The sequence below is a fragment of the Neopsephotus bourkii genome, unplaced genomic scaffold (assembly GCF_033783945.1).
Source record: "Neopsephotus bourkii isolate Nb327-2 ecotype Australia unplaced genomic scaffold, CSIRO-AGI_Nbou_v1 NB_1763, whole genome shotgun sequence".
Lineage (NCBI taxonomy): Eukaryota > Metazoa > Chordata > Aves > Psittaciformes > Psittacidae > Neopsephotus > Neopsephotus bourkii.
In genome coordinates, this window is record NW_026902237.1 from 168,044 (window position 1) to 184,226 (window position 16,183).

The following is a 16,183-nucleotide window of genomic DNA, read 5'->3' on the forward strand; positions in this document are numbered from 1 at the left end:
TAGAAAAGGGTGGAGAAGACATGAGGTGATGTGTTAATTTTTATCTTTGTTTCCTACTACAAAAGTCCATTTTAATTGAAAATTAACTAAAACAATTTCACCTAAGTCGAGCCTGATTTTCCCATGATGGTAACTGGTAAGCAGTGTCCCCATCTTTCTCAACTCAAAACCCTTTTTAGCACTTTTTTTATCTCCCATTCTGTGAAAGAGATGGAGTAAGAGAGTGTCTAGATATGCATCTGGTAGCCAGCCATGTTTAACCCACGACAGCCATTTATGAGTTTCTCCAGCTAGTAGTGGACCACGGAATGCATTGTCATGGTTCTTTGAAAATACAGATAGAAACATAGTACATATTTCTATCACTTTGTTACTGTTACTTTAAAATCTCTATCTAATGCTTCACACTGCTTCCTAATATATTTAAGTAACCCCTTTTCATTACCCTTTGCCTTTCTTCTCATTTTTTTTCCTGATCTGTTTAGCTTATCAATTTCTTGCAATTCATCTCTCCTAGAAAGTAAATGCAGTGTTTTTCAGAATGGGCCTTCATCTACAGAATCGTCCAGGCCAAACATTCTTACACAGCAGGTCCAACAGGATTAGTCCGTCATACTTATTCCTCATTAGTGATTACAATGACCCACAGTCATCACAAATTCAATTATAATTACTTCTAAATATAGGAATTTGGCAGATAATTACAGGCACATCTCTATGCATAATGTCTTTCTAAAAGTCTTCCAGCTCTCCAATCGGAAGACTGACAAGTTTAAGTTTCTTTAGTCTCCCTATCAATACTATAGTTCTTTTCAGCTGTAATTGCCTGAACTCTCATGAGTGAATGTTCTCTGAACTGCTAATATTTCCCTTGACCTTTTACCCTAGCACTTTCGTAAAGCAAGCTTTACAAATAGACTGAAGCTCTACAGCAGGCCTTCACCAGGCAATAGCTGCTATTTTTAACTGCTTTGTCTTTATTAGTTTATCTAAAGGACCTGTTATTTCAGAGATAAAAAGGCTGGCTAGGATCAAGCTAGCTTGCAGTAAAGGACAAACCAGTGATGAAGGCATATCCATATTTAAACATAATATTCATAAATTCATAAGGAACTGTTTCAATTCAGGGGAATAAGAATGTAGAGTTATCTGACCTTATGTTTTTTGAACCATTACAGATACTCAGAAAGTTTTAACATACACCTCCAGCTTTCAATGTAGAAATGTTCTTTGATACAGCAAGTAGGTTTTCCTACATTTTAGTGATTCTTAACACATTGATTAATCTGCCTTCAATCCCATATTTATGGATTATTTACTTCAAAAAGTAGAACAAAGAACTTTAATGTGAAGTGCTTGTTTCTAGCTATCTCTTATTCCTAAACAGATCATAGTCATTATCATTTAAAAAAAAAAAAAATACTTCTGTTAGGCTTCACTAATACACTCACATCAAATGTTTTACTAAATATACTGAAAATTCTCCCTTTTTATTTAGGCCACAGGATTTTTTTTTTTTTCTAGAAGTCTGTTACAAGCCTACCTGCTGTCTCTGAGTTTCTCTGAAAGCATTCTTTCCAAAGAAAGCAGAACATTCTCCTCTAATGATCTGAAAGTTTGTATTCTGCTCTTAAAGCCACCTACTGAGCTAAAATGCAAATGTCCCACTGAAAAAATATTCTAGACTTGTTCTAGGTTTAGGAAAAAAAGCCTTATCTTTATATCGACTAATTTTGCCATTTGTATTTGAACACATTTCTAGTGTTACACCACTATTAAATTAGGAGTTCATATTTCCATAATGCTAGACTCGTTAATGACAAAAAAAGCCCAAAACATTACTTACTTAGGGGCAACGGTGACAGTGTTCCCTTTAGGTAATGAGAAATCATTGGCATCTCTTCCAACGAGAATAGCATTGTACATCAAAGTTTTACGGCTTGGGTTTTTCAGACGCACCTATCACAACAACAACATCAGCCTATTTTTACTCAATTTTTCAAGTATAAAATGTGTGTTCTGCAGCTAAGTTCCAAAATACAGACTAAGGGTTTCACAAAATAAGAAAGTACTTCAAATATTTAGGTAGGTAATTTTTCTTCCAAAGAAGCATGGACTTCCCACAGACTATCCAATCTCAGTTTTTCTGGGTACTCTTTTTGCAGTATACACTACCCTCCTATGCCTGTTAATCTCTTATTCCTCTCTGACTTTTACCTTAGATTTGTTAGATTTGTAGATTTTTATTGTGTTTACAAGCAAAGATAAAAAAAAAAGCAACAGAATTCAGTATCCCAAGCCTGAAGAAGTTAAAAAAGAAGATGCATACTTCCATCTTCTATATTTAGTAGTCAAATGACATGAAATCCATTGATTCATTGTTGTAGTATATACATAATATAAACACAGATATACATACAATGCTTTGGCCTTGTACTGCTACAAATTTAAATTCAGTGGTATTAGTACCTGTTTAATAACAGTTGCATGGAGAGCACCTGTAAATTCTATAGTATTCTTGGGTAAGTAGTGAGGGAGACTTTCATATAGGTGGACACATAGAATAAGCATCATGACTGGGTTTGGATCACAGATGTCACTGGCCTAATATTGGAAAGAAAAAAGGAAAAATAAACAGACATACTGTTAAAATTTTACCTGTTCAGTTTAGAGATATGAAGGTGAAACCCAAAAAGTTATGGCAATTATTACACAAATATTTTCAATCTAACTTTTAATAACTGGATTAGGCATATAGCTAAGATGAATATAAAACTTGACAGTGCACAAAAAAGCTAATTCTTGAAGACCACTGTCATGCTCTGGTAATAAACCTAGGATAAAAATTAAACCACATTTTTTTCCCCCACAGTTCAGCAGAAACAGAGGTTCCTTTTACATGAAGCATAATGAAAAAGCAAGTAAAATTCACTGACTGGAAAACATTTGTATTTATTATCTTTATAAAAAAACAAATCAAACAAAAAAACCTCTTTTAAAATCTTTTGGTTTACTCTGCAAAATACCATCCCAAGTACATCTACATATATTTTTGCAACTGTTTATGAAGACATTATCACTATCACTAACAATTATATAGTTATTTTTATTGAGATAACAAATTGATTTACAAAAGGTATCAAGTATTACTGCATCTTAAATATTTGATTTACAGAAACAAATTTAAATGCAACTGTGAAACTTGTCAAAGCTTTAGCACTCAGCGATTCTTATAAGTCATTGAAAAGCGAGAGGTAGAAACTTCTCCATCAAATACATGAACTTTTCAGAAAGCTAATCAAACAGTAAAGAGACTTAATGATGTAAGTGGTTTCCCAAAAATACAGGCAGGAAAGATCTAGCTACAGATTTAAATAAACAAGACTCTGTACTTCCTAAATCAGAAAAATTAAAGTAAGTTTTTTAAAACTTATTGATTAGCAACTTTATAATATATAATAAAGAGTATTATAATGAAGTTGTCTATAATATACTAAATAAAATTTACAACTGCAGTTAATTTCTCTCCTGAATTAAATATGAAGTCATACTGAAAAGTACACACACTTGGGAGCAGATTTAAGCAGCAAACCACTTCATTAAACTGCCACATGTCATCCCATTAAAAGGTGCTTTTTTTCATTGAAGACATTTTATTTGATCCCTTACATAACTAACAGTCATTCACTATGGCAGTATTTGAAAAAGACCCTCCTTTGCCTAATGCCTAGAAAGTGATTACCCTTCTAAATCCTCTCACCTTACAGGGAAATTTTTGCCTAGTTCTCAAGCAAAAAAAAACCCAGACCTATTGGGTTGCTGCTGATTGTTACTCTCACCCTCTCTAAGAAGCTTGGATGAGTTGTACATAACTACAGGCAGTCTCATACCACCACTCTAGAATAAAGTTTCCTTCTGAATGGTTTCATCATATCATGATTTTGCAACTACAAAGCATTCAAAGAGTAGACTGAGCACATTTTTAATTTTAATATTGACCTGTACATTACTTAGAAGCATTGCATATATATAAAGTTAATGTCTTTCAGATCTCCAGGGTCATTTAAGACAGCAAGAAAATAAGTACAAGACACTTTTAAATCCCAAGACTTTATCTTATGAAAAGTAGCTTACTACTTGTTTCTTTAAATCACTAGGAACTCAGCAACTGCTATGAGATATTTCATATACAAATACTTTATCAATAAAGGAAAAGCTTTCTCTAGCCAGCAACTATTGAAGTTTTGCATCTATTTCTAAGGACATGAACAAACAAGTCTCAAATGATATTACATTATTTTGTAGTACAAGCATACGAGGGCAGACAACATTATTTTTGCACTGTCCTAACAAACGGGAAAAAAGGCAAAATTAAACAAAACTATCTTAAATGGCATGCCTTTTTGTTTATCTGAAAGAGCTTTATTTGCACCAGGTTTTATTTACACCACCAGTTGAATTTAGAAACATGCATACTATATGGATCTGAATCTCTCTCATAAGCATGTACATGGCAGGCATATCAATGGAAAAAGATCTAGAAATACATTTGTAGCTTTTAGGCAAAAAGGGAAATCAAGAGTTGCATGGAATTAACAATGTGCTCTCAATGTTCACCCTCATCCATCCTCCAAAAACTACTCCAAGTAATAACATCTCCCAGCCACATTAGCCCACACTGTGCATCAGAAAATCACGTGAGTTGGTAACAGCCCACAGATCTCTTCAGATGAGCAACAGTCACATCAATGACAGCTTCATAAATATATCTTCTATGTGTACAAAAAACTCTTGTGTGCACTGTAAGCGCAAACATATTTGATGATTCAAGACTAGCAAGCTATCGATAAACCCAGTATACAATTTCCCTGCTTTTCTGCTTACACATACTTCCCTCAAGCAGACCTTTATAGAGAAGGTCTTGTAACATAACCCAAGAAACCTGCAAGCCTTGAACTTATTAGATATGAAGCAAAAACTCACAGTAGAAGAGTGTACAGTGATTCTGTGAGATCCCTCACGAGAATAGAGCAATTCTAACTGAAATTTGCTAGATGGCTCCAGCTGTGGTAGCATGGAGAGAGAATGTGATACTCCAGGGGAAGCCTTGGTTATCTTTTCTGGGTAAGGTAAAAATGCAATAAAAATGGTAATGTGATACTTTTGATTAAGTCAGGTTTAAAAAAAAAAATTAAAGTAAATAAATGCAGTCCATCTAATTAATTATGACATTAATTGAAGTATCTTGAATAAGGAGCCCAGGTTTTTGTCACAACCACTCTTATAAAAAGAACAAAGTTTTAAAAATATTTCACAAAAAAGTTCTCTCTCTAGATAAAAATACATTGTGTTCATGGGTAAATTTTCTTACTGCTGTACCTTTTCAGGACCAAAACCTCTTAAAACTATGAGGATAACGTTGTATCAGCTTAATTTTTTCTTACTTTGTCAGTAAAGACTCATTTTAATATTTATTATGAATTCTACAAAAATTTCCAGGGATCTCTGAGAACAACAGATATTCCTATACATTAATATTTCTTCTATGAACTACATTATACCAAGTTTTCACAGGACAACACTTCCAGACCCACAATATTTTATTGTTATGACCAACATGAGATGATTTTTATTGCCTAAATGGAGGCAATAAATTTATTTTTAAGAATAGGAGGAAATAGAGGAAAAAACTGCTTCAAATCTTTTTTTAACTGAGTCTTATGAGGCAATTTTCATAATGAACCACCTATTACAGAACCTCAATACTCTCTAGCAGATTAATCAAGGGAATGTTTATTATTTCTAAAACAGTAGGATAAAGAAAACAGAGCAGCTATTTAAGTCAGTTACCTGCTCACTGATGTGAGTCTATGTAGAAATATTATTTGCATTAGTTAATATTTCACCTTTGTATATGTCTGCTTCTACATGAGCCAATTCTGCATTTTACTGAATGGAAAAAAATGCTACATACTTAGATTATAACCAGAAAATGTAGTAATTTTCTTAATCCAGTAAAATTTTTGTACAGATTATATTTTCCTCTTCAGTATTAAGAAGATAAAATAAAGAATAAATATCCAGATTCCTGAAACATCTGCAAAAATATGACTTAATTAAGAGTGTTCCTAAACTATGGTTAACTATACAAATATGACTTAAAGTTATGTTTTTCTTTCTTTTCCATGTATATCTCTCAAGGACTATAAAAAAACTAAATCATAATTACTTAGCAGTTCCTTTTTTTTTTTTGTCATTTTGAAGAACAAAAAATTCTAGCAATAAAAAAATATAAAATAAAATCAGTGGGAGATCGTAAGGGTAAAACAGTCAGCTCCATAAAGCAACTCCATGGGAAGAACTAGTCCTATGTGGATTCTCACTAGGAACCTTGAAGCAAAAGTGAAAATTTCAATCTCATTACCAGAAGTTTTTTGATAACTGCAGTTACTCTGTGACACAAATATTAATAAGAGCTTGCTTGGGAAAAGACATCACATTTCTTAGCCACATGGTCTGAAAAGAAGAGAAAACTTTCTGGCCTCCTCTGGGCTGCCTTTTAGTGCAGACTTATCTACCATCTTAACTGAGTTAATTTTTATTTCCAAGTTAAAAATTTATACTAGAGCATACATGCAGCGCTTCTACAAACAAGCCAACTTCCTAATTAGTAAATGCTCAAGATGCAATAAAACACCTTGTGAAAAAGTAAACATACATCCCAAAGGAGATCTCAACAGCCAGTCTACAGATTCTGCAGAAAGGCCCTTGTTCCTCTAGTTAGTTCCTTCTGCAGCTATAGCTAAAAAAAAGCTTAATCAATGTCCCTTGTTAGAATAAAAAAAGCAGCTGTAATGATATTGAACAAGTATCCACAAGGTCTAAATGCTACTGATCTCCACGGAATATCAGAGGCTCAGTATCCCACCATTTTACCTCTGCCAACAGAGCAACTGCTTGAGAAATGAATAAAGGAAATTGGGTCTTTACATTGTCAATGTACCGCATAAAGTGGTCTTTACATTGACATAATTTGTCAGCTTCTGGAAATTAGTGGCTTAAGGATTTATTTATTATTGTTGAACACCTCTCTGTCATCATTTTAAATTCTTCCCTATTTCATTCTTTATATACAGAAATAAGCCTGCCATTAACAGTTTATTAATTTGTTTTAATTAGAAATTGTTTGTCGCACTTTCTTCCTCTTTTAAGGTTATTAAAATGCAGTATTAGCTGCAATCTGTTGCCTGAAACATAGGACCATAAAAAGTAGCTGAAAGTTAAGTCTTAAGACTCTAAGAAAGAAAAATGATGCATCACAGGCCACAAGTACAAATAGCTCCACCCTCAAACAGCTACTTCTTGATGACTGATGGATTGGCAACTGACAAAGGTTTTCTTCAGTAACAAAAGCTGCATTCTGACATAATTTTGGGAGGAAAAAGGGCATGAAGGGCAAAAAATTTGAAAATCTAGTGAAGCCACCTTCTTCCATGACAAAATTTTTCCAAATATGAAAAGGCCTCTCCCATTTTTTTAAGAGTTGGGTGCTTGCTTGGTAGCTTTTCATTTGTGCTTTAATGTTGCTTAGTTAAAGAAAATGCTGAAGCCAAAAACTGGATAAATTATTGTACTTCAAATGCTAAGCATTTCAAGACTATATAAAAATGGATAAAAAAATCAATGGCTGGTAAATTAGTTCTATTACAAAAAGAAAGTTATTTGACTTTTATAAAACCACCAGCTCTGTGATTTTAATTCCATAACCAAATCTCCATGGTTTTAATCACTTGTATATTATTAAAATCTGGTCGTTAGTATTGCTGGTACTACTCCTCAGAAAACAGTTTGCAACTGCTTACAAGTAATGGTTCTTAATTTTATGAAAATAAGTTTATAACTTAATGCAAAAAAATAAATGGCATTAGTCACAGCTACATCATTCCATGATATTTAGGGAATGCTGGCAGTTCTGTTTTATTAGCATAGCCGTGTAGTGGATTGATATTAGAATAGAATATATTATAAACAAATATTAATCTATCTAGCTGGAGAAAGAAAAAAAGGGTGATTTCAATCTGAAATAATCACAGTAACTATAAGCCAAAGTTCTGACAGACAGAAGAGAGAAAATCTTCATTAAAAGATATCAGGAAGAAATAGATCACTGAACCACTTCTTGTGGCAATAACACTGTTTTTCTGAACATGTAATTATTACTTGAATAATGTAACAAAGCAAACTATTCAACAGATGCAAAAATCATGCAAGAGGGCTTTCCCCACTGCAAATCAATGATGAAAATAGACATCCTATGCCAAAGAAAAGCTACTAACAGGCCACAAATGACTGGAAAATAGAAAATGCTTGGAATCAGTGGCCATGTTACCTAGGTAACTAATTTAAAGCAACAATTGCAAATGACCACTGAAAATTATGGCAAAACTATTAAACAGAAGGTAATAAAAATACTATATTAAATTTCAGAAACAGAAAACCATACCTCTAATCTTCATTAGTTATTTCCAGATTGGTCAGGCTTAAACATTGAACTTAAAAGGTAAACATATAGGAAACAATGTTGTGTGTGAAAAAAGATGGTTCTTAAGTTTATATAGGCTTTGCTTACACAAGTGCAGTAGCCAAGTTTTCAATAAGCTGGAAGTCAATGTGAGGAAAGAACACTCAGCAAGTCTGGATAAAAGATCAAGTAGTCATTTTGGTGTCTAAATAAAGCTTAAAAGTCTGTATTTTAATATGTTTCTAATGAATACACATATGAATATCCTTTTTAAAGGACTTCGTCTATGCCATGCATATCCAGTTTCTCTTTAGATATACCCCAGGTGAGACCCTTATCTGGTTCAAGTACTTTTCAGCCACTCTGATGGAAATAAAAAGCATACATTTCCTTTCCTTCTATTTCCATAACAGGTTTATGGGGTGCCTACAAGTATAACCTAGGTCAATCTAAAAATAGACATTGCTAAACAGATCATTTGCCTGTTGCAATTCATGTTTTCATAGATCTCATGCCAGTGAAAATGCTATCACAAAATAAAGTCACAGAATGGCTTGGGTTGGAAGGGACCATGAAGTGCATTCAGTTCCAACACCCCTGCCATGGGCAGGGACACCTCCCACTAGACCAGGTTGCCCAAAGCTCCATCCAACCTGGCCTTGAACACTTCCAGTGATGGGGCAGCCACAGCTTCTCTGGGCAACCTGTGCCAGTGTCTCACCACCCTCATAGTGAAGAATTTCTTACAAATATCTCATTTAAATCGACCCTCTTTCAGTTTGTACTCTGTGATAAAGAGTCCATTTTTCCTGTGGGACCCTTTAATTACTGAAAGGCAGCTATAACATCTCCATAGAGCCTTCTTTTCTTCAAGCTGAACAACCTCAACTTTTAGTCTGTCTTCAAAGGAGAGGTATTCAAGCCCCCTGATTATCTATGTAGCCTGCTCTGGACTCACTTGAGCAGGTCCATATCCTTCTTGTGCTGGGGGCCCTCAAGCTGGACAGAGTACTCCAGGTAGGGTCTCTAAAGATCAGAGTAGAGGAGGAAAAATCACCTTTCTCCACCTGCTGGTCATACTTCTTTTGATGCAGCACAGTATGCAGTTGACTTTCTGAGCTGTGAGTCCACGCTGCCAGTTCATGTTCAGTTTTTCATCCATCAGTACCCAAAATTCTTTCTCCACAGGGTAGAAGACGTCTTTGAATCCATGTTTGTGATTGCCCTGACCCAGGTGCAGGACCTTGCACTCAATCTTGTTGAACTACATGAAGTTTGCATTGGTCCACCTCTCAAGCCTGTTTGGGTCCCTCTGGATGGCATCACTTCCTTCTAGAGGATCAACCACACCACTCAACCTGGTGTCACTGCCAACTTGCTGAGGGTGCACTCAATCCCACTGTCCATGACCCCAACAAAGACAACACTGGACCCTAAATGGACCCCTGAGGGCCACCATTCATAACTGGTATCCACCTGGTCACTGAGCAATTGACTACAACTCTGAATGTGACCATCCAGCCAGTTCTTTATCCCTTTAGTGGTCCACCTGTGAAATTAATGTCTCTCCATTTTAGAGACAAGAATGTTGTGTGGGGCAATATCAGATAGTTTGCACAATATTATCAATTGAGCTGAATTCCACACAAATGTGCTTTATCTAATGCCCTTATTTATCAAGCTTAGAGATCAAAGCAAATATTTGTTGCATTCACTTTTATAAGAATGCTTAGGAAGATTCAGTCCTTTACAACTCTCTCAAGTGTTTTTTTCAGGATAACCTAGGAAGATATGCATGAGAAGACAACTGCTATTCTAACAAATAAGAGTGATTTTTTTTCCCTCTTCTATTTTCTGAATTTAAGAACACAACAATATTAAATTTGTATCTCAGGCAAACCAAGGTATTTGCATTTAGTTTATAGATTGGTGGATAGACAGATGTAGAGTTCTATCTGTGTATTTGCAGTATCATATAAATTTTATTCAAGTAACTAAGAATTAAGAAAGAAATCCTTTTCCTTAGTCTTATCAAGAAGACGCCATATTTACCAAACTAATAGCTCCTTATTAACATGAAAGAAACTGAAGACATAAAAGTGTTAATCATCTTCACAGATGACTACAATGAAAATACGACTAAAGCACCAAGTGACAGCCAGGAAATTAGCTTTCTAAAGGCATACAACAATCTGTAGACTTCCTCAAGGTAAAATTCTTCCATATACCGGAAATTAAAAAATTTCTGTGTTGCTGCATTTCTTTCTTCTCTATTGGCTGCTGACAGCATCTTCTTTCTCTCCATTTCAGACTCAAGTCTTGGGGTTGCCATCTAACCCTCTTTCTTACTCATGTGGCTGTGTTATTGCCTAGTTTCACTGCTTCCTATTCCACAACAATGCTGAATTCCTCCCTCTATTTCAACAAAACAGCCACATTCAGTTTTAGTTTATTGACACACTCTGACTTTACTCACAAGATTTTCTATAGCCTGCTTGAAAATATCCTCCCTTTTAGTTTATCCCAAATATAAATGTCAGTATTGTTGGCCCCTATTTTAAATCAGTAGCAAATTGAGTTCCTTTATGCTCTATACCCAATCACTGAATCTTCTCTCCCAATCTATCCTTGTCACATACATTCCCTCCATATCACTGTTACTAACCATCTCATCTTGTGATATTTTTCAGGGGGCTTTCAGTCAGATCTTCTTCAAATCAAAGCATTTCAAACTTAAAAATATCAAACACAAAAAAATACATAGAAAGTCATCATTAACACCCCAGGGTTGAACAGTCAATCATTATTAGAAAGTGGAAACGAATTTGTTGCCTAAAGTACTCCATCTTAAGCATATACATGGATCCTTAAAAGAATTTAAAAGCCCTGAACTCTGTTAGAAGTATAATTTAAAACTTGCAGCTGAAGTCTTACAGACAGTTAAACTTCTTTATTATTGTAGAAGCTTAGATTTTTTAAGGGATTCAAAGTGCCATCTATTCCAGACTTAACATGTGTCTCAGCCTGGGCTGTCACCACCATCCTTGTATTAGTTACTGCAAAGCTGTCTTGAAAGTTCAGAAGCAGTGATTGCCTCATAATCAGAAACTTTGCCAATACTGTTGAACTATTTTTGCTTGCTAAATTTAAGAGACAAGACTATCAGAAAAATCCTAAATTAGCAACAGAATTCATGTATTTTGCTGGGTTTATTGCTGAAGAAGCTTATGAAATTTCTACAGTAGTCTTTGAAAAGCATATATGAATTACAATAAATCTATGTAAAAAGTACCCTCTACCTTCTCTTTTTTGACTTTCCCCAGTATTTTGTTGTAGAACATGTCTTAGCTAGAACTAAAATACAGACCTAAAAGACCCAAGATATCTTCCTTTTTTCGGTGTTAATAGATTGTATAGATTTAAATTCCTATTCTGTATGGAGATGAACTTTCCCATCTATAAAACCACCAATACCTCAAATATGTGCTAACTAATAACATTGTAGTATTTTAGATGCTGTAGTCTTAAAACATACGAACTGCATTAAACAGAATACCCTGGAGTTCTGCTTCTACCTTTAATGTGGTTAACTACCTGTGCGTATCTGACATCCAGCCTTTGATGCAAAATATGCCTTCATTCTGATGGTTTTACCTAGATTATCTTTTTATGCTTCCTGTCAGTCACAAGTATGCAAAACAGTGGATTGTCTTGGTTTAGCCTGCCATAGTAAAGCCATTATAACTGCATATCTGTATCACAATGTGGTAGCAATACAGTAATCAATACAACTGGAAATAGGAGGGTTAATTTTCCCTATAATCATATCACAGTCAAATGGAAATGGAGAAAAAAAATAAAAAGGTGTAATTGAGCTTCCTTTCATACTACTTTACTCACACTATACCTCTACCTCTGATTCCTAATACTATTAATTCCTTTGGAAAGTTTTCTCACATACCAACAAATACTATGTCTATTCTACTGTATCCTCTTCTGATCTTCTAGACAGTCCTTATATCCTACACCAACACTAGCCTGTCACAGTCCCTGACATTCACTTTGCTTGTGATGGAAGATGCATCACTCTGCAAGTTCTTCAGGGAACAATGTATCTTAAAGAGCTTTTACTAATTTTGGTAAGGACAGGATTTTTCATGACACAGCAATCAAAACAGAAAAGAAAAATAAGAGGGAATCTATTTTGAAAAGGTAATAGCCCACTAACTAACACATGCAACCAGTAAACGGAATATGAAAGCATGAATTCCTGTGAGAATATAACTTTGTAATATAGCCCTGCCATTACTATTATCTGGCCATAACCATTGTACTGAACTTATAGGGTCTCAGAACTGGGGTTTGATAAGCTTTCCTCTATCTGAAGGCATGTTGACCAGCTTGTAGAGTTTTGCTTTATTTGGTTCAGCTGTGACAGCAACTTTTTAACTGATCAGGCCTCTACGACTATTTTGTTTTATCTTTGTAGAGTAATTCCAAAACCCACAGCTATAAATAACTCACAAACGGTCAGTTAAAGAGGGGCAGACAGGAAGCAGGAGAAAAGTGGGTTTAGGAGCAACAAAAATGACAAAGAAATAATATCTAACATATGTAAAAGGCACCACATATAGAAAATTTGGAGCTCTAGGCTAATGAAAAAAAGAGATGTAAAGCATGCTATTAAACATATAAAAAATTATTCAAATTGGATCCTAGATTGAACAAGAAGCTAATATTAACAACATGATAACATTCCCAAAATGGGATGTCAGAAGCTGACAGCTTACAGTGTTACTCTCACCAGCAGCCTAAAGCTACAGACCTGTGTGCATCAAACCTTCATGGATCTTCATCATTAGATAGATGCACCAGACAGTCATGGGGTTTTTTACCACTCATTTTCAAGCTTAAGTGCATGATGTTTGTTCTTAAATTTATTTTGTCTAAATTGCCCTAGAATGTTAACAATAAATAACAAAAAAACTCAGGTTTTCATTGTGTGATTGGTGATGCTAGAATCTGAACTGAATTAATCATAATGTTCAGCTAGTTGTATATATGTATATATGATTCTACAAAGCAAGGAATTCTGGAAATTGCTTATAATTAAACGTATTTATATGAAGTAGTATTTTCATTTTCATCATACAGTAGCACATCATGAAACAAAAATGCTTTGCTAAAACCTCACCTTAATTTCATGTACAATATTACTATTATAAAAGTGAAGAAAAAAAGTATATAAGAACTGCTAGTACAAAATCATTTACCTTTATGTCTATAGCCAGACTGATAGCGTGCATAGCATCCACAAGTATCAAAGAGTTGTGCAGAAACTGTTCAGGAGTTCTTGGCTTAGTATACATCCTTACAAAGTGAGTAGCAATCTAGAGAAGACAGAAATCAAACTCTTGATCTTCCACTAGGCAAAATTACTATGTTTGTATTTTCAGTCTTTCAACAACCCATAAAATCTAAATTTTTAACTAAAATTTAAATAACTGATACTGAAATAACCACTGAGTAAACCTGAAGGCCTGAATAAACCCACTTACATTTATAAATTGTATAAAAATTGCACAATATTAAGAAAAGTCCTTACCAAATATGGACAATAAGCTGCCAGCTGTGCTGCTAATACCAGACTATCTAGAAGATCTCGGTCAAAATTTACTATCCATCTCATTGGTGGTACTTCACCTGATTTAAAACCAGAGCAAGGTGAATTAGACTCTTCTCCCATGGGAAGCTTAATTTTATTCTACATAGATATTATGACAATTTGAAATGACTGAGTAGAGGAAAGAATAGAAAAAGGAAACATCCATTCACATGTAGAACTTCCCAGGCATAATTGTCTTCCAGAGCCATTGCTGAAAACATGAAAAATCTCACCTAGAATATTGTAACTATTAATCATACACTCTGATGTAGCATGAAAAAGTTATCACAAGGGAAGAGAAAGCAGGTAAACTAAACCTCACAGATTAGGAACCTAAACATGTAAATTATTTTTATAGGTATAACATTTGTAGGGCTACTGAAACTCACAAAAATATGCATGAATCCTTTAAAGATGCAATGTTTAAGCAGATAAGGAAAAGGTTCTTGATTTACTTTAAGGTCATATTAAGTTATTTGTCACAAATGCAATACAAAGGAAAGCTAACAGCTCAGTTCCTGCAGCATAGATCACTACTTCTACGATTGTGTTCCAAAAGCCTATGCCTCAGGTTAGATTATTTTTTACATTTCTGTTTTTATTTAAAATAAAATTTATTTAGAAAGTAAATAGTTTATTTCTTAGTATTTCTTATTTAAAGAGTTCTATATCTTAAATATTTAACATGGCATTTAGACAACAGACTTGTGTTCTTAATCATCATATCAAACTATAGAAGGAATACAGTCATCTGAAAAATCTCAACCTTAGGTATTCTCTAAAAAAAAAGTTATTGACATACCAACAACTCAATGCTTTAAATCACTGTCTATACCAATTTACCAGCACTTTGCTCTACAGATAATACACACTCTGTGAAGCATGAACACACAGAAGCTGATCCTTTTTTAAGGACAGCAATCTTGTCACAAATATTCAAATGCTGAGTCATGTCTTCTCTCATGTTATTTGTAGTTTTCTTCCAATTACTATTGCAAACATACTCATTGCTCAATTTCCTTTGTTTTCATTACTGTCTCAGGTCCAAGCTCCTAAATTTAGGGAACCCTTTGGACTTCAGCCACTGACAAAGTTTTTTCAGATAGACCGGGATCATGCTTGCTCATATAGGACAAATTATATAGGTTTGATTTCACTATACATCCAGAGAGTGCATTGTTAACCAAGTCTGAAGCTTCCTAAATTGAAAAGAAAAAAAAAAGGAAAACAAACAAACTTATACACTACAGAATCTGAGATGAGCAAAAATCTCCTACAAATTATAAATACATAATCTTAACGTAAAAATAAAAAGAAATGTTCTTTTCTTAAAAATTGCTACCCTTAAAAGATAAAAAAAGTTTGTAACACTGAACTGTTATCATAGCAATAACAGTATTCAGACCACTATCTTCATTAGCAAAAGAAGAATTTGGAAACACCACTAGTTGACATAGAAATAATTCAAAAGAATGGAGGCATTAAGTGTTTCATCAGGTTACACATTTCAGATCCTTATTACAAGTCTGTCCTTTTTAACAGCTTCATTCTATAAGACCCAACACATGTAAGCAGGGACACAAATCACGTACATTTTAAAGGCCTCTACCTTTACAGAAATGATACAATAACCAAAATGAAAGTTCAAGAAAGAGAAGGGGGTAAATTCTTTATGCATTTGGATACCAAAGAATGCTAAAACTTGCTCTTTACAAATTAGATGACACTATGCCTTAGATGTAACACTTCAGTCAGTGTTCTTAAGGATTTCCAACTTAAAACTGTTTTGGGGTATGTTATAAGGCCTACAAACAACAACTATCAAAACCACACTGACTAAGATAGTAGACTGTTGTATATTGAAAGTTATTCAATTTCTTAAGGTAACCTTTACACTCCTAAGTACTTTCAGACATCAGCCAGGCTGATGTACCCAAGCAAGTTATTGTCCAAAGGCCAGGACACAAATCCAAAATACACTGAAACTGAAAAAAAAA

At 34.3% G+C, this 16,183-nt stretch overlaps 1 protein-coding gene across 1 annotated transcript in view; it reads right to left on the minus strand.

Annotated features, from left to right (window-relative positions):
• The window catches only part of CFAP47 (cilia and flagella associated protein 47), a 281,878-nt gene that overhangs the window by 164,315 nt on the left and 101,380 nt on the right, over positions 1-16,183 (minus strand). The window contains exons 35-38 of the mRNA XM_061378057.1: positions 14,127-14,224; positions 13,795-13,911; positions 2,470-2,604; positions 1,847-1,959 (exon numbers count right to left, since the gene is read on the minus strand). Coding sequence (XP_061234041.1) covers positions 1,847-1,959; positions 2,470-2,604; positions 13,795-13,911; positions 14,127-14,224 — 463 coding nt within the window. The remainder of the gene's footprint in view (positions 1-1,846; positions 1,960-2,469; positions 2,605-13,794; positions 13,912-14,126; positions 14,225-16,183) is intronic.